The sequence below is a fragment of the Rhinoderma darwinii genome, chromosome 8 (genome assembly GCF_050947455.1).
Source record: "Rhinoderma darwinii isolate aRhiDar2 chromosome 8, aRhiDar2.hap1, whole genome shotgun sequence".
Lineage (NCBI taxonomy): Eukaryota > Metazoa > Chordata > Amphibia > Anura > Rhinodermatidae > Rhinoderma > Rhinoderma darwinii.
Genome location: NC_134694.1, coordinates 76,804,938 through 76,822,962, shown reverse-complemented (window position 1 = coordinate 76,822,962; position 18,025 = coordinate 76,804,938). Strand labels below are relative to the sequence as shown.

The window sequence follows — 18,025 nt, the reverse complement described above, 5'->3', positions numbered from 1 at the left end:
TACATGTCTGATTTATTTCAGAAACAGTGCCACACCTGTCCATGGGTTGTCTGCATCTCGGCTCTATTAAAGGGAATAGGACTGAGTTGCAATACCACACACAAACTCTGGATGGTGTGTTGCTGTGTCTAGAAGAAAGTGGATGTTTCTTTTTCTGTTTTTTTTTTTTTTTCAATCAATAAATGAGCATAGATCGCTTATTAAAGTGTGAAATGCATCTTTATTATAATGTCGACATAGATATATTTGCTAAAACTTTAATATAAAAAGCAAGGAACCTGTGCACGCGTCATCTCAAAAAGGGGAAGCATGTGCCCAATCTCCTGAGCAATGGTCAATTGATATGCCGACAGCAAGATCGTACCCTGGTAACCGGTGTGACGTCATATGATACTCCATGGTAATGATCTGCTTCATGAAGCTCAACAACAATAGCGGATAAATGTTCTACAGAGAGGCCTTTGAAATCTTATTTTAGAATAAGAACTACAGATGCCAGATCTATACATACGTATAAAAAAAAAACACCTTGTTTTTCTAATCCTGTGCAACCCCTTTAACTGAAAAAGTTAGTTGCTTTGGCAACTTCTTCTTAACATTGAGTTCTGCTTAGCTCACTGGTAACTAGTATACCTAATAAGTTCTTCTCTTGCTCTGTTACCTCCAGTATTATTCTTTTTGATGTATTCACATCCATACTATTGCTGCACGCAGAAATGCAGGGTATACACTAATTAATGTCTTCGCTTCATTCCTTTCCTGCACTTGACATGTAATATCACATCAAAAGTTTCAGTGGCGACAAACCTATGTGGAAAGCACTGCTCCAGACTCCGTGCTCCTAAAAAATGGTTCAGCCGCCCTTGAATTTACTGCTTGATTCCTCCCTCGCCCCGCAGAGAAGCTGCACTACTTTTTATCAGACAGCCGTTCATGCCACCCTCTTCCATTGTGGTTGATTTACTTGTTCTGCCAATTGTGCATGGTTGTGTGTGGAGTATCCAAGGCTCGAATTGTCGACCATAACCTCTTTTGTCTGACGATTGTGTGATGTATACGGACAGCTTTACACCTTTTTTAATCCTGGATAGAAAATGGCTTTCATTTTTAATGTCCCCCTAATATAGTAGTCAGCACTCTGTTTACTGATTTCTTTCTCTGGGTACAAAGGAATGTCTTTGGCTGAGTCTAGACAATAGACCGTTTTTAGTATTCCTTTTGAAGGCGCTGGTATGAGACATTGCAGTTGCTGATAAATGAATGCACACTGCAGTAATGCAGTCCTGTTATCGCTGAGGCAGAAACAGTCCTCTTACCAGAGAGTTATAGACTTGAGACAGCACCAGCTGAAAATGTTCTTTAAAGGCTGCACTAAAAAAAATGTAATGAGTTCAATCACAGATTGCTATGAACCAATTATTTTCCGTACTCGTGAGATTCTTCGCTCCTTCATTAAGCGCCAGTCTCATTAGGAACAATCTTACAGAATACTTCCCATTTTCGAAGTCTTGTACATTTTGTAGGCAATTGTCAATTTTTTTTTTTTTTTATTACCTGCAAATGTTAAGAGAATTTCTCTGTTCTGATAAGATCTTCGCTAGCAGTGGCTCATCGTTGATATATAAGGGAACTGCAGTAGGCTGCAGTCATCTGCCCTTTTGTATTTTCACAAAGTCCTCTGTAGTTGATGGTTTCATGGTTTTCTCCCCATTTTATATTTTATACATCCACTTGGTGTTTGGTTATGGCCAATTAGATTGTAAATAGCACTCATAAAACATTATATTACAGGTCTAGCAAATGTTAATTTTTTAAAAATATTTTTTTTCCCTCCTCTTTTCTCTTTTTCAGACGTCTAACAAAAGAAAATGTGAAGCCATCAGGACGGCAAATAGGAAAACTAAGCCATAGTAATCCAACGATTTTGTTTGACTATGTACGTTTATTTGTTACTTTGTAAACTCTACCTATGTGTGTTTATAGGTCTGCATGTGCCATGTCATTGCTTGAGAAAATGTATGAGCAGAGTTTGTCAAAAACCAAGATGTGATAAAACATCCTGGTTTTTCTAGATGGCGATTAACATTACTTTTATAAACAAACATCACCAAATCATGTAATTCACATAATTCTCTCCCTGTGTAGCCATCATCAATTTTGATGAAATTTAAAGAGAATCTATGAGCAGTTTTGAAGCCTCAAAACATCTGACCGCTCTTTGTAGGAGAGATGGAAGGCATTGTAACGATACCTGTTGTGTCAGTCATGTAAGTTGCATAACCGGAAATCGATATTCTCTTTCCCCGGTGCCAATCTGTTCTCTGAGTGATGGCACCAATGTCCAATCAGGAAACCGCTAGAGCCATTACTTTGGGCTGGCATCGTTCCCTATGGAGAAGCCAGATCAATGGGCCGCCTCAGTGGCACTTGCGACCACAGCGCCAAGGCAATTAAATGTCACCTTCTCTTTCATGTAATTTGCATAATTGAGACCACTGGTATCGTTACAATGGTGAAGTGTATGATCTCTGAACAGCACCGATTTCACAAAAGAAAGAACTCTGCTTGGAGATTTAACGTCAAAATGTGATTGAGTACAATGGATGTTGTGTCAGAAGCTTCCAATTCCTACAATTAATCCACAATCAAATTGCCTCCCTCTTGCTACTTTAGATTTGCACGCAATGAGTGTGTGGCACAACATGGTGAAAAATGTATCTTATGCATTTACTAATTGTTTAACATACGATGATTGAGCTTTTTGCTTTAGTTTATAAGACGTGGAAAATGAGAGGCATGTTATGCTTCCTTGGTTCTAAAAGAAAAGCTATGGGCACATGATTGCAAAAACAAATACTAGCCAGTATATGCCCTGATTCTTTCTGCCCACGACAATGCTTCGTGAATGATCTGGGCTCGTTCTGCCTGTTATCGGGACATAGTGGGAGTGCAAATCACTATCCACATCAATATACACACATAACTGCCACTTACCCCTATGCTAGGTAGGATATGGTAATTATGTGGATAGTGATTTGGATCCAGACATTGACTAAAGCCAGAACACAGGAAGGAAGTGTTGACATAAGGAGAGTAGAAGAAGTGCACTAGGCGTGTATTTTCAGTCACCGTTGTGAGCCATTTTAAAGGGTATGTAGAAGTCTGTAGAAGAGCAATATTGTTTCTGCCTTTTTTTTTTTTTAAATGTAGCTATTTAATTTTTTAATTTTAGAAACTTTACTTGTTGATGCCATATTTTTAGATTTACGCCACCATTCCTGTATGGACTGTACAACAGGTTGTGTTCTTTATAGCAAGGCCGACAAGTGAGCTACAGAAAACGGCAAGCATCGGTCTATTGTGTCTGTACTAGTGGCCAGTGTGTGAACTGAAATATTGCGGATTGCTATATATATATATATATATATATATATATATATATGCAACAACTTTGTTTTAAGTAATGTCATTTTCTGGTAATGCATTCCTTGCCCACATTTTATATAAATGGCTAAAGTATTTTCATAAAGCACATTTTAGCTTCATGTAAAACCTTTTCTTCTGACTTTAACTTTTTTTATTTATTCTTTCGCAGATACTTTCACAAATTCAGAAGTATGATAACTTAATAACACCTGTTGTAGATTCGCTGAAATACCTCACTTCTCTGAATTATGATGTCCTTGCATGTATCCTTTTTGTAATACCTCAAAGCATTTTCCAAGTCTTCGAGTCCCCCAAAAAAAGAAAAGCCAAATATCCATTGCTGCAGGCGAAGTGGATAGAAAGCATCACTTATAACATGTTCAATATTGTAGGAAGAAATTCTTCAATTCGTTTTTTTTTTTTCTTCTTTAAATTACTGTATGCATTTGTAGCTTTTGTCATTTACATCAGAAAAATTTCAGAAAAAGGGATAATAACTCCGCACAAGCAGCAGGGAATACTTTATCACCGCAACCTTGTAGAACAATGGGTAGACTGACTACTTCTTGACTAACTTGTAGTCGGCACAGGGATTTCTTTTTATTCAAAATTAAAATATGACTGTATCCGAAGAACAGATTGGGCTGGGGTAAAAACAGCAGGGGCAATATTTGTATGTTTTGGGTAATGAACATTCTGCATTAGACAAATGCGTTTGTCACGCAGGAAGTCTTATACTGGCGCGTGGGGGTTCGGAGAGGTGTGTTTTTATTGGGGGGGGGGGGGGGAGAGTGTAATTTCTGATTTTCTATCATCAGTGATTTAATCTGCTGTGACCTACAGAGAAGACACCGTTTGCATCTTCTCTTCATGCCCCCAAGCACCATCTGCACAGGAAATGACGTCATTGGGTTCCCTATAAGCTGCCCGAATGCAGAAGCAGCTGATTCTGCATTTGGGGAAACCACTAATATGAGTTCTGTGGTTAGAGGATGTTGGAGACCGGGAACTGATTATTTCAGTTCCCTGTCACCGTACAATTACATGGTGTGGTAAGGTGTTCACATCCGTGATATTGGAATTAGATTTATATGCCAATATGATGGTTAGAAGTCCATATACTTGCATACAAGTAGTATATAAATAATAATAGTCTTATATATTGGCTTCTCTTCTTTAACTGTACATCCAGACTGTATAATTGAAGCACTTGCAAATCCTGAAAAGGAGAAGATGAAGCATGACGATACCACAATCTCCAGTTGGTTACAGAGTTAGTATAAGTTTCCTTCATTCTTATTATTAATTATTATGATCCTAGTTCTCATGTTTATACAAGTGAAATTATATAATGTTACAAGTTAAATGTACTAGATTACTGGTTCGTTGATTCAGGGAATTATTCTGATTGCCTTTGGATTCTGGAAACAAACTTCACTCTAAGATGAGGAAAACTGGCTTCTGCCTCATGGGAGGTTTTCCTGATTTATACTTGTGATAGAAGGCTGAAATGTATGCCACTTTATAGGCATTCAGTGATGTATATCGCCAATAGGCCCCCATGGTAAATGTTTACCATGGGGTATACGTTCTTTTTTTTTTTACTGTATTCCTCTCCTAGCGTAGACAACCACACTATTCTATACAGTGAAAAGAAAATGTAGGCCGACACATACCTTTTTGGCAGATGTCTGGTGAATAGAGCCCTATAGATACGTTTGACATGTGTTGGGAGTTTTTCCGGCGCGTTCTCGGGCTCTGTTCACATCTTGTTTGTGAACTACTTTCGAAGTGATCAGTTTATGACTGAATGATAAGTGTATTGTACGGACTAACCAAGATGGGCAGCTGTCACCCTGACAGTTGCGATGTAGTCGAAACAACAGTTTTAGGGGCACTCATCCGGTTCTTGACACCTTTCACTCCACTGTAAAGTATTCCTTTCAATACTGTAAAGGGAGGGCTAGGGGGCATTTGAGGACAGCCTCCAGGAAGGAAATATAGTATAACACAATTTAATATAAAAGGATTAAATCAAATACATTCGACAACGGCAGCAGCTGAATTTGATAAGAAATAGGGAGTCTTCTTCTTTTTGGCCCTGTTAACAGAAGGGACTCATTCCATTATGTCAAAGGCTATGTATACATTTTAAAATCTTTATTTATTTTTAGTGTTTTATTATGTGACTTTAAACATGTTTTTCAGATACATATTTTATGTATCCTCTTTACATAGAAATTGTGTCGTTCGCTATGAGCCGATTCCGTCAGTTCAGTATAACTGACGGCTCGGCAGAGAGCGGGTCCTGTGTCTAACACACAGGACCACCATATCGGTTAAATCTATATTGATGAACTTGTGACCGATTTTATATATTATTAATGTTAGGCCTAGTTCACATCATGTTTCAGTCCTATTTTTAGCGTGTGTACTTATCTCTCTTTTTTTTTTTAAAGTAGTATGGAATAGCGTAGTAGACTACGATATTCCATCCTGAGGAATTCCGCCAAAGATCGTATACCACTCGGTATCCAATTTTTTTTAATTTATTTTTTTAACATTGGCATCCGTCACACACACACCCCTATGTATTGCATCTGTCGCAAGTATACATTAAATGTATACCAGGGCCGGAGTCCCCTGGAAGAGCATTAGGTAAGTCTCGGCCTGGGTTTCCGGCCCTGGAAAAGCCCCTGGAGTCACTGTCCACATTTGACAGTGACTTCTCCAGTACCGGAGTCCCTGGTCAGAGTGCTTCTGACGCTCTGGCCGTTGACTCTGTAATTGAAAGCCCATTGATATCACACTCCATTTATGGATAGTGACGTCAGGGTCCCCTCCAAGGGCGGAATCCCTGCCAGAGCATTCCTGACGCATCCTAAAGCTCCTAATGTCATATATGCACCGTCATGTCAGGTGCTTCTCCAGAGCCAATGTCCCTGGCAAGAGAGTTTCTGATGCTCTTGCCGGGGACTCTGGCATTGTAGCTCCTGACCTCACTGTCCATATATGGACAATGACATCATTAGCTTCCTAGGGTCCCAGTGCTTTATGTAGTACTCTGCCCGGGGTTTGGGCAACGTGTCCCACTGTATACTTATACAGTGGGATACGTTTCAGTTTTCCATCAGAGGTATATGTCGGGAGTTCTCCGACTGAAGGCTATAATGTAATGTGAACAGGGTCTTCGAGACACACAGGACCCCCCCACTCTTAGCCGAGCTGTGAGTTCAACTGAACTGACCGAATCGGCTCATGCCAAATGATACAGCTTCATGTGTAGAGTTTACATAGAGGCTGTATGGGAAAAACTAAACACAATTTAGTTTGACTAATACTGCCTTCACACCGATGTAAAGCATCTCCGTGTTGTAGCCATATGTTTAGACCATAGAAATGCATTAAATCCTTACATGTGAAATTGAGAAGACCTTTCTGATTTCACATGTCTGCATCCAATCTAATTTTCGCCACTAAACCAAGGGCATTGAGCCGTGTTATGGCGGTGAGAATGAAGCCTTAAAGGGGTAGTCTCACGAAGACATTCCAATTTTAAAATGAAGCAGATTATCTGATCGCCATGGGTCTGGCTTCTGAAACCCACGTTGATCAGCGGTTACTGCAACTTCACCCTGCGATATTATGCACGGCCGCTATTAAAATCAATGGTTTTCTATGTTGTATCGGAACACCTAGCGGCTCTCCGCTTCGACTTACAGAGGGTGGTCTTAAGTGGGGGACCCCAATCTATGATGTCCATATGCTCCCGCACTCTTGTTTGCTCTATGGACAACCATTGTAACTGTGTTAAAGTCATGGACTATATAACACATGTGGATTTCCAAATGAGGGGGAAAAAAAAAAAAATCTCTTCATCTGTATGCTGCTTTACTGTGGTCCTTGGCTGCACAGCAGCGATCTTCTGTTGCTTGCTGCTATGTAATTGCAAATGTCTTGGAATGGCTCTTTTGCCATCACAATTTGCACAGTAAATGATTTGTGGCATGAAATATTTGTACATTTTTATATTCCAGGCTTGGCTAGCTTTTGTGGAGCAATTTTTAGGAAATATCCCATTGAATTGGCTGGTCTTCTGCAGTATGTAGCAAATCAGCTGAAAGCTGGTAAGAGGTAAGTGGTTGTCGTTTAAGTCTATTCTTTACAATTTGTTTTCAAGGTGATGTTTTATTTTTGGATAGGGCAAAAGTGTGCATTTTAGTGGGGGTCCGAGCCACAGGACCTAAACCATTCAGAAGAATGTAGGCGCTGCATTGAGCACCATGGCCCCTTCACTGTTTGTTCAGGCACATAGCCCCGTCCATTCCCTTGAAGCACATGGAGGCAATAGAGGAGGTCCACCTCTCAGGACACCGTTTTATTAGGCGGAGCAGAGCGCCGCTGCAAAGGGCATAGCATTAAGTTTGTTTTCCTTGAGGACAGACTATACCGTATAAATTACTTACATTTTTATTTGTCGAAGTTCTGACTGCGAGCCCAATACAGCACATTACACCATTATTCTCACCCTTACGTTTTCTTTTCAGCTTTGATTTACTGATTCTAAAAGAAGTGGTACAAAAGATGGCTGGGATTGAAATTACAGAGGAAATAACAATGGAGCAGCTCGAAGCAATGACTGGTGGAGAGCAACTTAAAGCGGAGGTGAGAGACATATTGTGCTTACTGATACTCAACATAAAAAATGGCTTCATTATACATTATACTTGTTTTTTTCCACACGCCTTGTGATTTAGTTTAAAACTGGCCATACACAATAGATGTATGTCTGCCGAAGCTGTCAATTTCGGGGGGAGAAAAAGGTCAGACATGTTGAATTTCAACATGTCTGTACCTTTTGTGATCCTTTCTCTCTGAGAACACTGGGCCGAGCGTGCATGTGTATGTTGGAGTCTGGAAGAATAGCTGTAGGCCGAAGGAGCGTTCAGCCGACACCTATCAGAAATGTGTGGCAGCCTAAACCTCCCTTTTTTTTTTTTTTTTCTTTGACTGGAAGAATTCCATTCCTTATTGACTGTGAATTAGAATGTTCTTTCTGGCGAGCCGATAAATATTCTTCCACATGTATTTTTCTTATCACCAATATCGAGGTTAAAGGAATGTGATATGATTCTTCTAAGTTGGCCAAGAAAAAAAAAGTACTAATAAAATAACACAGACCATGAGATCCTCCTCTTTCTTGCTGTGTCCTGTTTCGCAATCCTCTGATTGGGGGGGGAGGGGGGGGGCGGTCGTCAAGCATATTTGTGTCTCGAAAAGCATCCATTTTGTTTTGCTCCCTATCTCGTACTGCAGTGGCAGATCAGGCAAGCTGGACCTCGCCCCGTAGCAATGCTGTGCCCTTGGCTATTTCCTAACTGTAAATGAAGGCGATTAGGAAGAGGTGAATTGTTTTCTTGCCGAGTAGCTTTCTACTAGGCTGAAGGGGCTTGGAGACTGAAATGAGTGTTTATAGTCTGTCTTTGTTTTTTTTTACTTTTATAAAAAAAAATTTTTTGATTTATTTTCTTTTCTCATTCACTTGTGCGCAAACAATTGTGTTGTATAGTTTTGCCTTCAGAAAATAGGACGATTGCTTTAATATCGCTCTTTTCTTTATTAATTTAGTTTTTTTAATTTTTTTCTTGTGGACTCTTGTAATGTGCAGAATAATATATGGTTGCAGCGTATTATTAGTATTAACATTTGAAGGATATATCTGGTATTGCACAGATACAGAAGGGCTATGAACAGTGACTTTTTGTTTTGTGCCTCTTATGTTGTATGAGAGATGCTCCTGTTATCTGCAGCTTGGGGCTGTGCTACCAGCTTTCTCAGCAGTATATCTGAAGCCAGCAGTGCCAGCTGACACAGCAGGAAGAATCCATTCATCCAGTCTGATTGCAGAGATCAGAACACTATTGTTTGCTTCATTTATTGATTTGTGACGGTTTGAGAAATAACATGGCTGTCTTCAGATAAACTGCGGTCTGGAAAATGGCATTGACCCAGTAAAAAGGACCACCATGAGCATAAGTTATAACCAATTTAAAGGGACTCAAGTCTAAAGTTAAAAATAGAAGTAAAAACAAGCACTTACTATATCTTACTATATTTTTGGCTTCTGTGATCTTGCTCTATCTCGAATTGCTAACCAGAGGCTAAAAAATGAAGGAAAAGAAGGTGTGTTTTTTTTTTTGTGTCCCGGCAGGCATCCGTTTTCTTTCTCCAGTGCAAGTGCTGTTGGAAAGAACCCAAAAATAGGGGTGAGCTCAGGCTACTCCACTGCGCTAACAAGTTTTCTCTCAAATATGGTATCACAAACCACCAATTTTAATCTCCAAACCATCTAAAAGTTTTGGTTTGCCTACATTGGTTGAACCAGTTACTTAGCCGCGTTCTTGGAGCCTGTAAGGTCACTACAGCTCCATGCTGTGGAGCCGCTGGCACTCTGTGTGCCCCCATATAATAGCTCCATTACTCTATCGGAGAATAATACTCTGTAATAAGACATTCGATGGAGGTAGGACTCCATAGACTTCTGTAAGTGTCAAATTACGGCACTGTACAGGATTCAAACAAAATGGCACGATACATGTCCATGGGTTATGTCTGGTATTGCTGCTCAGCTCCATTTGAAGTGAAAGGACTGAGCTGCAATACCAGACACAACCAGTGGACAGGCTCTGCACCGTTTTTACGAGGCAGTAGTCCTGTATTTCTACTCCTGTACCACCCCTTTTAGCCCCTTGCCGACATTTGACATAGGGTTACATCATAGCCGATTAGGGGAAGTAGTGAGTGGGCTCACGGGCTGAGCCCACTTCATACTTGGCTGGTGTCGGCTATTTGTTACAGCTAAAACTTCACTGCAACGGTTAGGATCAGGGATAAATCCAATCCTGGCCACTTAACCACTTAGGCTCGGTTCACACAGAGTCTTTTGCAGGCAGAAAATCTGCCTCAAAATTCAGTTTGGAATTTTGAGGCAGATTTTGCTCTGCCTGCACGCCGTTTTTTGCGGCGGTTTTCGCCGGTGGCCATTGAGCGCCGATGGGCAAAAAACGCTGCAAAATACGCTTTCTATGCCTCCCATTGATGTCAACGGGAGGTCAGAGACATGAACGCCCGAAGATAGGGCATGTCTCTTCCTTTTTCCCGCGAGATGGTTTTTCCGCTCGTGCTAAAAAAAAAAACCGCCTCCGCCTCCCATTCAAATCAATGGGAGGCATTTTCGGTTGTTTTTTTGGTGCGTTTTCCGACTGTATAGTAGATTTAACATTCTGTGATCACGTCAGAACATATAGGTGTTCTTAATTTTTTAAGTGGTTGCCAAGCAATTTAAGGTACCTATTTAACATTTTTTATTGACCTCATTTTCTGTAAATTTTAGTTGTACGTTTCGTTAGGAGTACAAAATTGGATCTTTTATTTTTATATATTTTTTTTATTTTTATTTCGTTTCAATCATTTCCATTTTATTTATTCCTAGGGTGGTTATTTTGGACAAATTAGAAATACTAAGAAATCCTCTCAGAGGTTAAAAGATGCTTTGCTGGATCATGACCTGGCTCTTCCACTGTGCCTGTTAATGGCCCAGCAGAGGAATGGAGTGGTTTTCCAGGAGGGAGGAGAGAAACATTTAAAGCTGGTGGGGAAGCTCTATGATCAGGTGAGTCGGCGCTGCCGTATCATTTACCGTATAGTAACCATGGCAAATGGGCCCATCTAGACCATTGGCTATGCTGGCAGTTGTAGTTGCACAGTTTGCAGACTGATTATCTAAACTGTATTGTTTTTTTTTAGCATTTTATGCCAGTCATGGTGCATTACTGTATATAATTGTGATATCAGAAATTGTTCCTTTTCCATTTTTTCTTTCAGTGTCATGACACACTAGTTCAGTTTGGTGGATTTCTGGCATCTAATCTAAGCACAGAAGATTACATAAAACGTGTTCCTTCAATAGATGTGTTATGCAATGAGTATCACACTCCTCATGATGCTGCATTTTTCTTATCCAGACCAATGTATGCACATCACATTTCAGTAAGTAATGCTCTGCAAGAAAGTGTATAATACCCATTTACCGGTTACCAATTGCTCAAAGTAGTGGGGGCTTAGTATGCCCACTGAACAGCTTCTCAAATGTAGAGGCTGCTACCTGCACTTTCTCATTTGTCTTTATGGAGGTGTTATAGTGTGAGATATTGGCGAAACCATCAGTTTTAACTTTTTTTTTTTCATTATGTTTTCCTCTGTAAATTTAACTTTGACCTATGGTAGCTGGGATTCCTGGCAGCCTCCCATGTGCCTGTTGATCGGAAAGGCATGTGCTAAAGGCTAAGTGTATGTGGCCCTACTGTACCTTCATATGCCTCCATCGGATGCAGTATTCACATATGGATTCGCACATGCAGCATTTAATGAAGTTGTGGTTTTTATATTAGCTTAACCCCTTGACAAAACCATTTTGCGCTTAATGACCAAGGATTATTTTTTTGTTTTTTCACGGTCGCATTCCAAGAAGAGTCGTAACATTTTTTTTAATCCGTCGACATAGCCGTATAAGGACTTGTTTTTTGCGGGACAAGTTGTATTTTGTAATTGTACCATTTTTAGCTGCTTATAATATATAGATTAACTTTATTTTAGGAGAGAATTGAAAATAAGCAGCTATTCCAGCATTGATTTTCACGTTATAAATTTACGCCGTTTACTATGCAGCGTAAATAACATGTTCACTTTATTCTATGGGTCGGCACGATTACGGGGATATCAAATATGTAAAGGCTTTATATGTTTTCCTACGTTTGCACAATAAAAACACTTTTAGGAAAAAATTACTTGTTTTTGCATCGCCACATTCCAAGAGCCGTAACTTTTTTATTTTTCCGTCAATGTGGCCGTATGTGGGCTTGATTTTTCTGGGCCAAGGTGTAGTTTTCATTAGTACTATTTTGGGGTACATAGGACTTAAAGATTTATTTTTGTATGTGGGGAATGGGAGAAAAGAGAGAATTGTGCCGTTTTTTGCGTTTTTTTTTTTGGACGCCGTTCATCCGGCTGTTTAATTAATGTGTTCATTTTATTGTTCAAGTCGTTACGATCGTGGGGGTACCATATATGTCTGTGTTATTTGTTTTGACACTTTTACTAAATAAAACCACTTTTTGGGCAATAAAAAGTAGTTTTATTTGATTTTGACTGTAAATTTATTTTTTCCACAAACTTTATTTAACTGCTTTAAATTTTTTTTTTTTTTAGTCCCACCAGGCGACTTCACTATGCGATCTACTGATCGCATATATAATGCTTTGGTATACTTAGTATACCAAAGCATTATTGCCTGTCAGTGTAAAACTGGCATTTGCTAAAGGCAGACCTGGGGGCCTTTGTTAGACACCCGGCTGCCATGGAAACCCGACGGCGCCCCGCGATTTCTTTGCGGGGGTGCCGATGGGGCAACAGAGGGAGCTCCCTCCCTCTGTCAAACACATTAGATGTCGCTATTGACAGCAGCATTTAATGGGTTAAACTGCCGCAATCGGGGCGCATTTCGATTCCGGCAGTTGCGTCCGGAGCCAGGCTGTGTATAACAGCCGTGCTCTTGCCGCTGATCGTGTGGGTACACTGGCAGTGCCCACGCGATTTGAGGATAGATATATCCGTTGTCCTGCGCGAACTAGCAGCTGCAGAGGACAGATATATCCGTCCTTCGGCGTTAAGAGGTTAAACCCTGAGTTAATGCAAAAAGAGGAGGTATACAAGTCTAAATTTTATACATTTACTTTCTTTTATGGTGCACTCCAGGCTTTAGTAAAAAACTGCACATGTGAATCTGGCTCTGGAGGTATTCTGTTTTAAAAGCATAGACTATTTCTGTAATACAGTGCCATACGGAGGCACCATCCAGTGGCGCATGGAGTGCAGTCTCCTGCAATAATTGTAATGTGATCTACATGTCATAAGATATCTCTGTGCCTCGAAGATTACATAAAGCATATAAATTATTTTAATATACTCGCCGTGAAGTTGGTAGTGAGAGGGTTAACACTTCATGATGAAACTGCCTCTCTCAAAAACGGCAGCGAGAAGAAGCCAATTTGCTTTGCATATTCTGAAATCCGTAGGGAAAGCTGTTGGATTGCGTTTCTTTTCTTGTAGGTGTGAGACTCTGTGGTAATACAATTTTATATTGATTTTTAAATCTTTAGTCCAAATATGATGAGCTGAAGAAAACTGAGAAGGGAAACAAACAGCAGCATAAGGTGCACAAATATATTTCATCCTGTGAAGTTGTCATGGCTCCTGTCCACGAAGCTGTCATTTCCTTGCACCCTCCTAAAGTGTGGGACGACATCAGCCCCCAGTTTTATGCCACGTTTTGGTCCTTGACAATGTATGACCTTGCCGTTCCAACGCCCAGCTACAACAGAGAAATCAACAAGTTGAGGATACAAATGAAAGCCATTGATGACAATCTTGAAATGGTAAATTGAAAACTTCTGTTTCTTCTTGATTTATTTATTTTCCGCTTGAAAAATTGATTTGTTGGCCCTTGAGTTTGTCGCAACGTTTAGTTTTTTTCCCCTTTTTCCCCTTTGTCATCTAGACCGGGGACTGGCAATTAAAGTGTCGTTTTCTTTTTTCTCAAATCAGTAGTACATTAGAATATATGGCTGAAAATGTGTAATATATCTTATATCGGTAAAGTGGCCTCTTAACTTTCCAGCAAACTTCCCTCTTTCCCGTCCTGCAGGCTCTTTAAATTTTCAGAAGCCTCCTGAGTTCTCAAATCTTGTCTCCAGAAATAGTGTATGTGGGTAAAGGGTGCTCTGTTTCCACCCTTCTCTTGCTTGTGCCCTCTGCTCTCCCTCTCTGTTCTTCCCCTCGCGCTCTTTTTGCCCCCTCGCGCTCTTTTTGCCCCCTCGCGCTCTTTTTGCCCCCTCGCGCTCTTTTTGCCCCCTCGCGCTCTTTTTGCCCCCTCGCGCTCTTTTTGCCCCCTCGCGCTCTTTTTTCCCCCTCGCGCTCTTTTTGCCCCCTCGCGCTCTTTTTGCCCCCTCGCGCTCTTTTTGCCCCCTCGCGCTCTTTTTGCCCCCTCGCGCTCTTTTTGCCCCCTCGCGCTCTTTTTGCCCCCTCGCGCTCCTGTGTTTCCTGCTTTTTGCCCTCTCGCGCTCCCGTGCTCCTGTGTTTCCTGCTTTTTGCCCTCTCGCGCTCCCGCGCTTCCTGATTTTTGCCCTCTCGCGCTCCTTTGCCCTCTCGCGCTCCTTTGCCCTCTCGCGCTCCTTTGCCCTCGCGCGCTCCTTTGCCCTCTCGCGCTCCTTTGCCCTATCGCGCTCCTTTGCCCTCTCGCGCTCCTTTGCCCTCTCGCGCTCCTTTGCCCTCTCGCGCTCCTTTGCCCTCTCGCGCTCCTTTGCCCTCTCGCGCTCCTTTGCCCTCTCGCGCTCCTTTGCCCTCTCGCGCTCCTTTGCCCTCTCGCGCTCCTTTGCCCTCTCGCGCTCCTTTGCCCTCTCGCGCTCCTTTGCCCTCTCGCGCTCCTTTGCCCTCTCGCGCTCCTTTGCCCTCTCGCGCTCCTTTGCCCTCTCGCGCTCCTTTGCCCTCTCGCGCTCCTTTGCCCTCTCGCGCTCCTTTTGCCCTCTCGCGCTCCTTTTGCCCTCTCGCGCTCCTTTTGCCCTCTCGCGCTCCTTTGCCCTCTCGCCCTCATGTGTTTCCTGCTTTTTTATCTCTAGAAACTCAACCGAAGTAAGGGTAACAATAACACCAGGTAAAGCATGCCCACTCATGCCATATATAGGAATTGAAAAAGGCCCACAATTTGCAGATTAGACCTACAGGTTTCGGGCTATATACATCTGTAGTTGCCCAAGGGTGGTAAAAAGTACTGTACTTTAAAAAAAAATTCTCAAAATTACTTGATACATTTTGTAGGCTCCAAACAAAAAGAAAAAAGAAAAAGAAAGATGCACTGCTTTACAAGATAAGCTGGTAGAGGAAGAGAAGAAGCAGTCTGAGCATGTGGCTAGAATTCTGCAGAGAATGAAACTGGAGAAGGACAACTGGCTTTTGGCACGTGAGTACAAAAAAATCATCACAAGCTTTCTTTACACCTTCATCTCTTGACTTTCCATGTACCATGATGTAACAATGTTATTCAGACACGGATTTTATACAATTTTATTTTTGATGGGTTTAAAAAAAAAAGTTTTTTTTTTATTTTTTTGTTTTTTTTTCTTTGAAAACGGTGTCAGATATGACATTATATTACAGTGTATGACAAGTAGTTGTATGTGCACATGAGAAGTATCCCTAAATACTTTCCAGCTTTGGCATTCAAAAGTCAGTGACAGCTGGGTGGACAACCCCTGTGGGTTCAGGAATGGTGGCCATTGGCTGTTATGAAGCTGCTACTAAAGAGTGATTGAATGGAGTTTTTAGAAACTTTACATTTTTTTAAAGTTAACTTAACGGATATAGAATTTCAGTTCTATGAGTGAGCTGATCACTGGCATTCTGTAGGTTAAATGTTCTAGTAGTGTGAAATCGCATTCATGTGATTTTATTTTTGTACCTTTTCATAAATGTACATTGCATCAGCAAGTACATGTCTAGATAGGCTGAGTAATATGAGAGTCCTCCTTTTCCACAATGGGATCAAAATAGAACTGAGCACATTGTAACTTCACTTCTAGTTTCTTCTCTGAAAGGAGTCACTGAAGTAAAGAATTCTGTTAGGGCGGGTTCACACATGGCGGATTTTCACTTAAATTCCGCTGCGGACACTCCGCAGCGTTAATCCGCAGCGGAGCCGTTTCTCCATTGACTTTCACTTTAATTTCGCAGTGTTCGTTTACACGATGCGTACAATTCCGCTGCGGAGCATAGGCTGCGGAGCGGAATGTGGTGTCCGCAGCATGCTCTGTCTGTTGCGGAGCAGTGGCGGACTGGTTGCGGACTCATGGCGGAATTTCTCCATTGACTTCAATGGAGATTCTAAGTTCCGCAATGAAGTCCGCAGCTGTCATGCACATGTTATGTGTGGTGCGGAGCGTATTGCTTTTTTGACATGACATTTCTTCATTCTGGCTGGACCTATGTATTTCTAGGTCTACAGCCAGACTGAGGAAGTCAATGGGGCTCCCGTAATGACGGGAGCGTTGCTAGGAGACGTCAGTAAATAGTCACTGTCCAGGGTGCTGAAAGAGTTAAGCGATCGGCAGTAACTGTTTCTGCACCCGGGACAGTGACTACCGATCCCAATATACATGTATCTGTAAAAAAACATATAAGTTCATACTTACCGAGAACTCCCTGTTTCTGTCTCCAGTCCGGCCTCCCAGGATGACGTTTCAGTGGAAGTGACGGCTGCAGCCAATCACAGGCCAAGCACAGGCTGCAGCGGTCACATGGACTGGCGCGTCATCCAGGGAGGTCGGGCTGGATGCCGAAGGAGGGACGCGTCATCAAGACAACGGGCGGTAAGTATGAATTTCTTTTACTTTCACTAGGGAAAGTGCTGTCCCTTCTCTCTATCCTGCACTGATAGGGAGAAGGGAAGCACTTTTCCTGCAGTCCGCAGCGGCCAGTCCGCATCAATTTTCTGCACATTTTGTGCAGATCCGCAGCCGTAATCCGCAACCCGGATTAGGTGCGGCATTGATGCGGACAGTTGCGGAGGAATTCCGCCATGTGTGGTCATGCCCTTAATCTGCTGATAAGCTACCTAAAAACGCTTACTTCGTAGATAAAATGAGCCAAGGAAAATGTTTGCGTAAGTTAAATAAAATATATTGCAAAATGAAGGAATTTCTGTAAAATCAATTGGTTCAATGCATTCAGTGCCATACAGTATTCAGCACTCCTGTTGTACACCCTGTTTTTATCTTTGACTGTGCACAATTTTTGCAAGGGTGACTGATGGATTAAAAGATTGCATACGTTTATAGGCACACGTGCGTAGTCGTATGTATGGTATTATTAGTGGTGGGTCTGTGTTCATATTGAGCGGTCAATTTTTGCCCCAATTATATGCTCTTTTGGGCAATATTCAATCTTTAAACCAAAACAACTTTGCATATGAAATTAAAGATCAGGAACAAACCAGGATTGAGCCCCAAAGTCCCATAGTTCTGAAGATCCATTAGGGGTCTTCATATGGGCACGCATGTGCAGAGTTATTTCACTGTACAGGTTCCTCGGCTGCTCATGAAGTCACCAGTCTGAAATTACATATTTTTTATCTGCTTCCACTTTGTAGTGATCTGTGTACGTAAGCTGTCTAATATTCTTTTCATTTTTTTTAAATATATTTTTTCAAGAATACTCACAGGGTTATTCTTTCTATATTGCACATATATAGGATGGGTATGTTTTGAATAAATTAAAGATTGACAGAAGCCACACTGCCATTTTCAACATCTCCTTGCTGTTGAACTTAGGCCCTATTCACACGAAAGGGATTCCCAGCTGTCACACGGGATTACCGGGCCATCAAAAAAATGATGCATGCCCTATTTTCGGCTGTTCTCCCGGCCGCACTGCTCCTATAGAAGTCTATCGGGCCGTGTAAAGCACCGCTGTCACTCAAATGTGAAGGCCG

General features: G+C 41.5%; 1 protein-coding gene across 1 annotated transcript in view; it reads left to right on the top strand.

Moving 5' to 3' along the window:
• THOC2 (THO complex subunit 2) overlaps positions 1–18,025 on the top strand; it is a 107,299-nt gene that overhangs the window by 38,121 nt on the left and 51,153 nt on the right. Inside the window, exons 16-24 of the mRNA XM_075835772.1 lie at positions 1,852–1,936; positions 3,596–3,689; positions 4,619–4,699; positions 7,464–7,560; positions 7,974–8,091; positions 10,919–11,098; positions 11,311–11,475; positions 13,644–13,919; positions 15,358–15,499. Coding sequence (XP_075691887.1) covers positions 1,852–1,936; positions 3,596–3,689; positions 4,619–4,699; positions 7,464–7,560; positions 7,974–8,091; positions 10,919–11,098; positions 11,311–11,475; positions 13,644–13,919; positions 15,358–15,499 — 1,238 coding nt within the window. The remainder of the gene's footprint in view (positions 1–1,851; positions 1,937–3,595; positions 3,690–4,618; positions 4,700–7,463; positions 7,561–7,973; positions 8,092–10,918; positions 11,099–11,310; positions 11,476–13,643; positions 13,920–15,357; positions 15,500–18,025) is intronic.